The sequence below is a fragment of the Microplitis demolitor genome, chromosome 8 (assembly GCF_026212275.2).
Source record: "Microplitis demolitor isolate Queensland-Clemson2020A chromosome 8, iyMicDemo2.1a, whole genome shotgun sequence".
NCBI classification, from domain to species: Eukaryota; Metazoa; Arthropoda; class Insecta; order Hymenoptera; family Braconidae; genus Microplitis; species Microplitis demolitor.
Genome location: NC_068552.1, coordinates 2,186,881 through 2,198,910, shown reverse-complemented (window position 1 = coordinate 2,198,910; position 12,030 = coordinate 2,186,881). Strand labels below are relative to the sequence as shown.

Below are 12,030 nucleotides of genomic sequence, written 5' to 3'. Positions count from 1 at the left end.
TGGTAACTATTCCCATAATATTATGGCAACGGTTACCATGATATTATGATTATATTTACCATAATATTATAGGAATAATAACCATAATATATAGGGCTTATTCCCATATACACTTAGGAACCATAACATTGTGGTCATAAGATTGGTTACTATTTGCTTATGGGAACTATTCCTATGAGTATGGTAATCATTACCATGATTCTTTCATATGCGATATGGAAACTTTTACCATAATGATAGGAATTGTTTCCATACTTATGGAAACTTTTCCCAGAAAGTATGGGTCTATATCCCATAATCCCAAGTAATCATTACCATAACGATATGGAATGATATTTCATAAACTTACTAGGAACAGTTACCATAATTTTCTCTCTGTGTAACTAGTAAATTTTACTAAACGTTTAGTAATAATTACAATACAGAATGTATTTTTTCATATCTGTCAGTAAATTTTACTATAGTATCGTAATTTTTACCATACTTTTTTCTCCATGTGTACAATAAAATCGGCATTCACTCTCGATGTTTTGCAAAACAATGCAAAGTAAATACCAATAAATGATAATGTTAGTAAGCATTGTATGAAATAATTAAAAATTTGTTTTTTTTTTTTTTTTTTTCAGAGATTGGGTAGTGTACGTGGTGAAGACATACCTTATATATTTGGATTACCTTTGATATCTGGTGGAGCATTTTTCCCTCACAATTACAGTCGGCAGGATCAAGGTGTCGCTGAAGCCATACTCACGTTTCTTACTAATTTCGCTAAAACTGGGAATCCCAATTTACCTCACAATATTGAATCCGTTGATTACGGAACCGAGAGAGAAAAAGCACGATTTCGTGGACTTAATTGGGAACAATATGAAACTGAATCACAATCCTATTTAACAATAGGTAATACGAACAAATAATTATAATTTAAAATTACAAGAGTTTATTTTTTTAGCAGTGAAGATATTAAAAATTTTCAACTCAATTTTTAAAAAACGCACGAGCCAGTTTTTGATGTTTTATGATATTAACAGAAAAAAAAAATTTGATGGTGAAGCCTCGCAATCTTTTGAAATTGAGTAGAAACTTCTTTTCTAGTGGATTCGAATTACGGTATATTACCGTAATTTACGGTATTCGGAAGAATGACGGTATTTTACTCTAAAATGTCCTACTGTACGGCAGAATGCAGTATTCTAAGATAAACTTATGGAATTCCATAGCAAAAGTACGATAATTATACCGTAAATTTACAGTATAAAAAGGTGATTTACCGTAAAATTGCGGTAAGTCTACAATACTTGACCTAAAGTGAAGTGTGGTACCGTAAAAACTGTAAAAATAAAAAAAGCATGCAGTGCTTACAGTAAAGATTCCAAAAATTATTATAAATTACCGTATATTTACCTATGATTCTATAAGTTACCGCAAGATGACATAAATATCAGTAAATTTGCCGTAAAAATATTGTATTTCACGGTGGAACCCAGAAAAGTGTGATAAATAACCTATTTTATCATAAAATACTGTAATTTACGGCAACTTTGTCTGCAAGCGCGCCATTTTTGCCGTGAATTGCCGTAATTTACGGTAAAAATGGAGTTATACGCGGCAAGTAGCAGTAACTTGTGTGAAAATGTGATATTTTACAGCAATTTACGGTAGTCCTTCTAGGCGCTGTAAATTACGGGATTTTGCGGTAAAATTACACAACATTGCCGTAAATTTTCGGTAAAATACTGTATATTTTTACCTAAAATGCTGCAAAATTTCCGGTGAACTGTCGTCATGTTGCCGTAAAGTTTCCGCAAAAATCTCGTATGTTTACCGTAAATTGCCGTACTATAGGTAATTTTTCTGAATACCGTAAATTATGGTAATATACCGTAGGATCTGCTAGAACTACCTCAAAATAAAAATTCGTTAATAAACTACTATCATTGTTTGCCTCAATTACGAAAAAAAAATTGAATTTGAATTTAAAAATAAATCCTTTGTTCAGTAATTATTGAGCGAAAATAAAAGACTGCTGGACGAGAAGCAACGGCGTTTATATTTTGTACTAAAACAACTAATTTGCTTTTTATAAAAATAATATGCTTACAGTTTTGACGCTTTTATCGATCCAATTAATTTTTTTATTTTGTAGTCTTTTGTTCTCAACATGCATAATACCCTACAACTTTTTTAAATAGTTGTAAAGCTTAATTTATTTATAAACACAACTTCTATGGATTTACAAACAGAGGTTGAGAATAATAGTATATTTTTAAAAATTAAAATAATAAACATGAACGTAATACTTGTTAATTAGATGTTCTTCTATTATTTCTTTTTGTTATTAAATAATGAATGTATATATACATATATATTTTTTTCATTTTAGCTCTTAAACCAAAAGTAAAGAGTCATTATCGTGGTCATAAAATGGCAATGTGGTTAAATTTAATACCACAATTGCATCAACCGGGGGATGAGGATGTATCTATGAGACATCATCATTTCCGTGAGCATGGAGATCATTTTTATTCAGGTATATTATTCAGATATAACATATCTTTATATATCATTTTATACATTATAATAATAAAAATACTCTATTAGTGTTCATTAGTACTCTGGCTAATGAATCTAGTAGCACTATTTGAAATGATTACACAGAGGAAAAAGTATTGTAAAAATTACAATACTATAGTAAAATTTACTGACAGATATGAAAAAATACATACTGTATTGTAATTATTACTAAACGTTTAGTAAAATTTACTAGTTAGTAATAATTACATAAGATATTCAAAATTACTATGCGTACTGTATTTTTTGCTATTTGTATAGTAAATTTTACTATAAGTACTATTAATAAATACTAATTTAAGAAAGTCAATTTTCTAATACAATATAGAATTTGTTAATATACAAACATTAAAAATTACTATGCGCAATGTATTTTTTGCTAACACGATTATATTTTTTTACTATCTGTATAGTATATTCTACTGTGTATAGATAAAATTAAAAGTTGGTGGGGATAGCATATACAAATATGTATTACAAGTTCTGAAACTTTTGTCCAAAGGAGACATCGGGCCGTCAGACATAGGAAAGGACTCGCGCGCGGAAGGTCAGGGTTCGAATCTCGGTTGAAACAAGTGATTTTTTAAAAAACAAAAATCGACACCAACACCAATACAGATGACATAAATAACAATAATAATCAAATTGATAGCAATAATAATAAAAAATTAAAAGCTAATAAAAATTTAATTTAATTTTTTTCCATTATAATATAGTAAAATTAACTAAACGGGATAGTAAAATTTACTAAATAGGGATAATAAAATTTACTAAATTTAACTAAAAATTAATGTGTGATATAGGAGATTTTCCATAACAAGTATATGAGAAATTACTAAACGACTTGTAAAATTTACTTACCTGTTCATTAATTTTTCATATAAATTATAAGCGTTTCAAGATTACTATCCAAATTAGGTAATTATTCCCTTTTTTTTTTAGTAAAATTTTCTATATTTTTTTATCCGTGTAGCTTTCTAGGACCTCAAAACGATCTGTTCAAAACTCCGTTTTCGGAACCAATAATTTTCTTTTTTTTAAATTTTAAATTTTCTTAACGGGAAGTAAAAAAATTAATTACATCAAATTAAATTAGTTCACATAAATATTAAATCAAAGTTAATTAAATAATAATCAACGTAATTAATTAAAGTCCCTATGCAAATCGATAGAAGAATAATCAACACTTTATCAAATTAAAATTAATTGCAGTAATTAAATATAGTAATCATTAAACATTCTGTTCATATTTAATAACGTTGCATACCAAATATTAAATTAAAATTTAATAAAGTTAATTTTCATGAATATTCTCATAAATTGCTACTAAAATCGACAAAGAAATAAGGTACCGGCGGGTAATAAGGCCTAGCTAAAAGAGATTTTTAATAGAATCGAAAATATTGCATTTAATTATCAAAATGTATCATTAATCTTTATTTCAATACATTACCCATAAAATATAATGAAGTAATCGTAATTTCTACCATAAACAAACAAAACATTATACTTTTACAAAAACCATACAGATAGGCCTTATTTTACTGCGGTAGGGTAATAAGGCCTATGGGTTAAACAAACTGGAATAGTTTAACTATAGTTAATAAAATTGGTATTCGAGATGAATCATCACTTAAATTTAGCAACAATACTTTTCAAGAGTCAGAAGACTAGATTGTTTTTTATGACTTCTTCTGCGCAACAGCATATGACGGATAATGAAATATAGAAGACAGGGAACATGGTATCGGGACTCTATAAATTTGTCGTAACATCTCTATGCAAGACTCTTCTACTAGAGTAGCCTTTACACGGAAGAATAGAATATTAAAAATTAATAAATAATAGAAAAAAGTGGAATCTGTTATCAATAATTAGTGCTATTATGTGCTTAATACAATGTAGTTTACTAATTTTTGTAGATTCCTAAAAACTATCAATTATTTCGAAAAGTAGGTAAATATTATTACTTTTAGGTATAATACGTGACTTATTAGTGAAAGTTTATTAATTTATGGCATAATCTATTAAAAATTAATGATTGGTCAAATTAAGAATCGCTATCTTAGATACTGATTTTTCCGGCCGGAAATTGCAAAAGTTACAAACTTTTATTTTATAAATTCGATATCACTGATCAATTATTAGCTTAAAATATCATTTATTCATCATTATAAATTAATTTAAAATATACATAAATCGAATAAGTGATAAATAATAAAATGAAAAATTAGTATACTAGATACTGATTTTGTTGCTCATAAAAATACCGAAAATTTTTAACTCTTATTTTATAAATTCTATCCCATTGGCTAATAATTAATATAAAATGTTATTTATTCGTTATTATAAATTAATTTATTATATACATAAATCGAATAAGTGATAAATAATAAAATGAAAAATTAGTATACTAGATACTGATTTTGTTGCTCATAAAAATACCGAAAATTTTTAACTCTTATTTTATAAATTCTATCCCATTGGCTAATAATTAATATAAAATGTTATTTATTCGTTATTATAAATTAATTTATTATATACATATATCGAATAAGTGGTAAATAATAAAATGAAAAATTCGTATACTAGATCTTTATATATTAATATACACGTTTACGAATTTTTCGGTTCCTCATTTTTAAAATTTTTCTGTTTATTTGAATAGTAATAACTGTATATCCCAATTTACCGTTTCTTTTTCATATTAATTTTAATATACGAAATTACAAATTTTGCTCTTCTGTGTATAAAATTTTAATATAAATAATAGCCATTTTGTAATATATAATGATCCTGATTTGATATTAGTATCGAATATACTAATTTTAAGCCTTATTACCCGACAGGCCTTATTACCCGCGGGTACCTAAGATAAAAATTCAAATTAATGATAATTAAATTTGTTTAGGAACTGTGCGAGACGAATGGCACACACCAGTGCCCCTGTTTGATCCAACAAGGACGAGCACCATGTCAACATCATGCACAACTCAAACAGACGATCAAATAACAGAAGACATGACTGCAATATTAAATAACAATAACGACGACGCGGAATTGCTACAAAGATTAGCGTCGCGCCACTACTACAGTACGACAACCGCACTAGCAATAACTGTCGGTGTCGGGTGCATTCTATTGGTCCTAAATATGTTAATATTCGCTGGCATTTACTACCAACGTGACCGTGATAAAAAACGGGCGTCATTGGGTTGTGTGGCCAATGGTCAAGAATCATTAGCGATGACGACGCGTCCGTCATTAAAATCAATCGACAATAATTCGACTTCTGTTCAAGAACCCCCGCCTTCATACACAACCTTGGCTAGAAATACAAACAATACTTTGAAGAATCAACAACAAGAACAAAAACAACTGCAGCAGCAGCAACAACAACAACAACAACAACAACAACAACAACAACATCAGCATGATGTTGATAATAATATTTCCATACCAATAAATATGACAAATCAACAAATAGATAACGATAATGATAACGATGATAATGACAATGATGATAACAATGACAGTGATGAAGTTAATAATGAACAGGTTATCAAAAATACATATATTAACTCGTCATCGACGCATAGTAATAAAGACTTAATAATGCCTCCTAAACCACCCGTTAGAACAACTAGTTCATTAAGTACTGGGGTGGGGGCTGCTGGGGGTGGTACTATTAAAAAACGTGTGCAAATTCAAGAGATAACTGTATAGCATTAGGGGTTGCCCCAAGCGGGCACGATTAAATCCAAGCACGTTACTTTTAATGAAGATAATAATACGATTCAAGATACACGTTTTTAATTTTTTTTTTTTTTTTTTTTACTGTTAGATTCGTTAATTAAAAATTTTTTTGTTTTCTGATTGTTTGAGATAATTTATTTTTGTTTTATATTACTGTCATAATTTAAATGCTGAAAAAAAATTTTGTAAAAACAATTTTCTTAAGTGTGCATTTATAAAAATTATGAATTATAAATTATATATTTAAGTTAAAGAATAATTTTTTTGATAGAAAAAAATCAGAATTTATTTACAGAACTTGGAAAAAAGATCAGCTAAGCTCAGATTTCATTGATAAAGAAAATGATTTCGAATGAAATCTTAAAATTTTTCCTAAAAGTTATTTTTCTCAGTACACGTGCTTGGATTTTTAGTTAAATAAAATACCAATCGACCTTCCGGGTAAAAAAAATTATGTATAATTACTTACACTTACATTTTATACAGTCTTCAGGGATTAAAAAAAAATTATAGGGTCTCTTTGCCTTTCAGAATTCATGCATTTTATAGAAAATTTTTTAATTGAGGCTTTCAACTTTAATACATTTCTTATAATTAAACATAAATTTACATTAGTTACTACCCTACACTGCAAGAAATTCGCGGAGTGAATGCGGATTAAATCCGGAGGCAATGCGGAGTGAATGAATTTTTAATTATTCACTCCCCTCGGAGTGAATTTCACTCCGGAAGAGTTTTAAAGATAGAATTAATGAAATATAACCGAAGTAAAAACTCGCATATTATATTACTGATAAGCTGATACACACACACACACACACGCACACACACACATACTGTTCAACAGTTTAATATTAATTAATATAAATTCTTTTAAATGTTAAAACGACAGACCGGAGTGAATTGGGAGTGAAATAAAATCCGCGTCACTCCGCAATCATTCCGCTAAAAACAAACTCCCAATTCACTCTGCCTACATGCGGACTGATTTTAATTTAAAACTCCGGAACTCCGAGTAGCGAAGCAAATTCAGATTTAATTTCACCCCGAAATTACTCCGGATTTTTTACAGTGTAGCAAAATATCGTAATTTACTGAAAATTTTCTGTAAAAAAGGTATTTTGCCACAATTACGATAAAATAGCGCATTTTACGAAAATTCTGCTGAATATCGCAATATTACCGGAAATTTTACGCCAAAATTTTCGCAATTTTGTCATGGACGCAGTAATTTACCGGAAATTACCACAGTGTACAGTAATTTTTGTACCGTAAATTACGGTAATTCAGATCTGCTAGGATAACTCTTTGTTTTTTTTTATTGCATCTAGTTCATTGATCATTTCTGTAAAATCCCAAGTGGTTCTGAATTACAGAAAATTACGGTAATTACCGCAATTTACGGTACCCAGTTAAATTACCGTAAGTTACGGTAGTTTTCCGTAAATTACGGCGGAATGCAGGAATCTATTGAATGTGATAAATGCGGTAAATTATCGTAATTTACCGTGATTTGGATCTGCCAGGAATAATTATATATAATTATATGTAAGTATATGTTATTGTAAATACGTCAGCAAAATAATTATATGCAACTATATACAATTGCATATAACTGCATGCAATCATATATTATTTATGTATATTGTACATAAATAATATTTATGTATAATAAATTATATATGAAAAGCCATTATATATATTTATCTATAATTTTATATAGTGAAATCCAGTCTTTTTTTATATATAATTTTTTTTACCCGGGCTATTTATTTATTTTTTTTTATTTAGTTTGATATTATATCAGTAGGTGATTTTAATTAAAATATGAAAGTATTGTAAATATTTAATTAAATATTTTTTCAATTCGTTTTATTTCATTTCAATTTTTTTTACATATAAGTATTTAATGAAATAAATAATTTATTTAATATTGAGATAAAATAAACGATTGGTATTTCATTTGAAAGGCAACATGCAAGTACAATTATAATAAAATTTTTATATAATTATATTCAATTGAATATTATGTTCGAAAAAAAAAAATAAAATAAATTATTATTTGAATAATCAAATAATAAACTGTACTTTCATGTTTTTGTGAAAATAATTTAAGTACATTAGTATTAAAATTTAAAAAACTTGTATCGTCTACTAATAATTAATCCTTGGATTATCATTTTTTATTTAATTTATTAAATAAATATAAATATAAATATATTAACTCATCAACGCATTTTCACTGCCTTTGAAAAAAATTTCATTGCATTAATTGTACAATTTAAAATTTCATAGTTATCACTCGAGTATTAATTACAGTTATTATTATTATTATTATTATTATTATTATTATTATTATTATTATTATTATTATTATTATTATTATTATTATTATTATTATTAAATATAATAAGAAAGTATCTTTGATAAATCTTTAATCGGACAAAAAATTATTTGCACAAATTACTCGCAAATTAATAAGACTATTTCAAATGATTTTTACTGTAGATAATAAATTAGTAACATATAAGATATATATATTATATAAAAAAAAAAAAAAAAAGTAATTCAAGTGGAAAAATTTATGACTTTATAGCCTACTACTGAAATTTCATTGTATGAATCGAGTAAAAATTGAATTTATGGAATTGTTACCAATAATTAGTAAATAAAGCCAATTCTAAAAAAACCGGATTCGAAAATATGGAAATGAATAACGATATAAATTTTTTTATTAAATTTTAGAAAAATTGAAATTTATATCATAAGAGCATAATTTAAGAATCTCAAAAATGGTTGACTGCGGACTGGCCCTAAAATAGCATGGGGTAAAAAGACCCCCCCCCCTAGCCTAAAAAAAATGTTTTTTTATGTGACATTGTAAATATTAACCCAAGAGATGTCTTCTCTGCCAATAGTTTTCGAAGACCTTGAGAAAATGCGCGTAGTAGTTGTTGTTGAGGTTAAGTTGTTACAACGCAATATTTTATACGGAAAGTAATTCAAATTAATTCAAAAATCTGTTGTCTATTTACTTTTTAAATACGCCATTTTAACCCTTAGTACCCACGTTATGAGAATTTTACTCACGGTCGGTTCAATGATAATTATTTTTTTAAATTCAAATGGAAAGACAATTTAAATTTTTTTGACCTTTCACAAATTTTATTTTCTTCTTAACTGTTTATAGTCGTCCCGGAGAAAGCTTGGGATTTTTTCCCACTATTATTTTTTCCCCCTCTATTTTAATATTCTGAAAAAGATATTCCGCGCATGCGCAGCCCTGAATATTATGGTAGAGGTGGAATAATTGTGGTAGGGCAAAATCCCAAATTTTCATTGAGACGACTATATTTAAAAATTACTTATTTTCATTATAAATAAAAAAAAAAAATTTTCTTGAAAGACAGATTTCTTCTCATGGCGAAAGTATTAATGGATAAAAAATTTCATTATTCGTTTTTGTTCGGGTGTCGTTCGGATAATTCCGCTGTACGGTAGCAGCCATGTTTCACTGATCTTTATATAACTCTGAGCTCAAAAACAGCCAAAAGTTTTTGAGTTAACCCTTATTAAAAAAAACGATTTGAAACGATTCGAAAACAAAAATTTTAAATACTTTTGAATCGCCATTTTAATGAAAGTTTAACATTGCAAATCGTTTCTTTCAATCAGGGAACCCATAGGGTCAACCGTTTTTCAAATTTTTTTTTGAAAATTCCAATTTTCTTAGCAAGAAATTCAAAAAGAAGTAATGATTTTGTTTCTATTAATTTTTTCTTGTAAAATACGAGTTCTTTGCTAAGTAATTTTCTGAAAACTCAACAGTACCACAAAATTACTTAAAAAATTTTAAGCTATTGAATATTTTAACATTTTTTTCCATGATTTTATAAAATAATAAATTAAAAAACTGAATTTATACAATGGAATTGTAATGGATTATAAATTTAAATATTTTTTGACTTAAGCAGGAACAAATTGAGTACATGATAGTAATTTTCGATACCTTATAAATGTAAAGGTATCGGTAATTATCAATAAAACTGTCGAATGATTTAAATATTAAGGAATTAAATAGATAAATTTCCACAATATAAATATATATACATTAAATATAATTGCACAAACTTTTTACATGTAAAAATGGAATCAGTAAATGCGAATGAGTGAAAAATTAGTCGTCTCTCCTAAAAAACCTCTAGATAAAAAAACTAAATGCAATTTTTCAAAAATAACAATTGCAAATTAAAGTAAAAAAAAAAATATACGTACACTAAAAAAATATATCTGTGTGAGAAACTTTTATAAATATAAATTATGAAGAAATGGTAATTTGCAGACTATTTTAAAATAGTTTAAGTGAACGATATCTTGAAATCAAAATGTAAATCTGGTGTTTGAAAAAAATAAATTTAAAAATTAGTCATGTAAAATATTTATTTAATTTAAAGTATCCTATTTTGAAATTGAATCGTTTATTTGAGAAACCCCATAAGTCATGTTTTTTCAAAATTGGGTTTTTGCATTTTTGGGTTCTTGGATGTCCCCCATAGAAATTAATAAAAATATCCATCAAATCAGTGTTTAAATCAATTAACGAGGTGGCAGAAATTTCATTTTATTGAGAACCTCCATAAGTCATTGACTTATGGGGTTTTTCAAATAAACATATGCAGTTTTATTTTTGTAGAAATAATTTTTTCTTTTTTATTTAAAATTCGCGCTTTTTTGGAAAAAAAAAAAATAATATGACTAATACATATTACATGCTAATAATACATAATATATACACTGATAGAAATTGTATATTGACTCAAGAAATATTTTCTTGAACCAAGAATTTATTTCTGAAGAAAACCAATTGTCGCTTCAAGAAATTCTTGTCTTGATTTAGATTTTTTTGGTTCTAGAGATTTTGTATCTTTGATGAATAACTCTCGTGTCTTAACCCGAAACTATATTATCTTTAATCGATACTATTGAATTCTTCAAGCAAGACCACTTGTCTTCAACTAAAAATGTCGTATTATTATTTTAAGAACTTTAAATTTTTGGTTCAAGTAATAATTCCTTGATGGAAGATGTTTTTAAAGTAATGAAAAAAAAAATTTTTTTAAAAATAAATTTCTACTTTAACATATCTGAAGTAAATGAATGTAGTCCGAAAAAATCACTTTAAAAATTTTTATTTTCAAAATAAGAAAAAAGTTTTTTTTCAAGCTGAGTAAATTGATATCTTGATTTAAAAATCACGCCATTTTCGAAACAAGTCGGTAATGTCTTAAACCTACATTTTGCCTATCTTAATCCAAGAGCACGAAATTCTTAAGCGAAATATGTCAGAATTTTATTTCAAAATAAAAAAGGCTTCATCGAAGAATAAAATTCTCAAACGAAGAATTTTTTTTCTCTATCCGAGAATTTCAATTTTTTGGTTTAGACTTATTTCTTGAATTAAAACAACTAAAAATTTCGAAACAAGAATCACATTTTGAAGAAAAAATTTTTCTTGAATCAAGATAGTTTTTCTATCAGTGTACTTCATTTTATCAGTCTAATAAATTATTTGGGTGGAAAAAATAAAAAAAACAATGATTTTATAACTTTTTCTCCCGTTTGGTTGAGAAACCTCATAAGTAAATCAACTTTAAATAATTTTTTTAAGTAGTTTCAATTAAAAACTTGCATTTTTCTTGTTTT

General features: G+C 26.8%; 1 protein-coding gene across 3 annotated transcripts in view; it reads left to right on the top strand.

Moving 5' to 3' along the window:
* LOC103573002 (neuroligin-4, X-linked) overlaps nt 1–6,402 on the top strand; it is an 89,203-nt gene extending 82,801 nt beyond the window's left edge. For all 3 annotated transcript variants that reach the window (XM_014441337.2, XM_014441335.2, XM_014441336.2), the window contains exons 8-10: nt 627–900; nt 2,384–2,530; nt 5,483–6,402. In XM_014441337.2, coding sequence (XP_014296823.1) covers nt 627–900; nt 2,384–2,530; nt 5,483–6,297 — 1,236 coding nt within the window. In that variant the 3' untranslated portion in view covers nt 6,298–6,402. The remainder of the gene's footprint in view (nt 1–626; nt 901–2,383; nt 2,531–5,482) is intronic.
* Nucleotides 6,403–12,030: the final 5,628 nt, after the last annotated feature.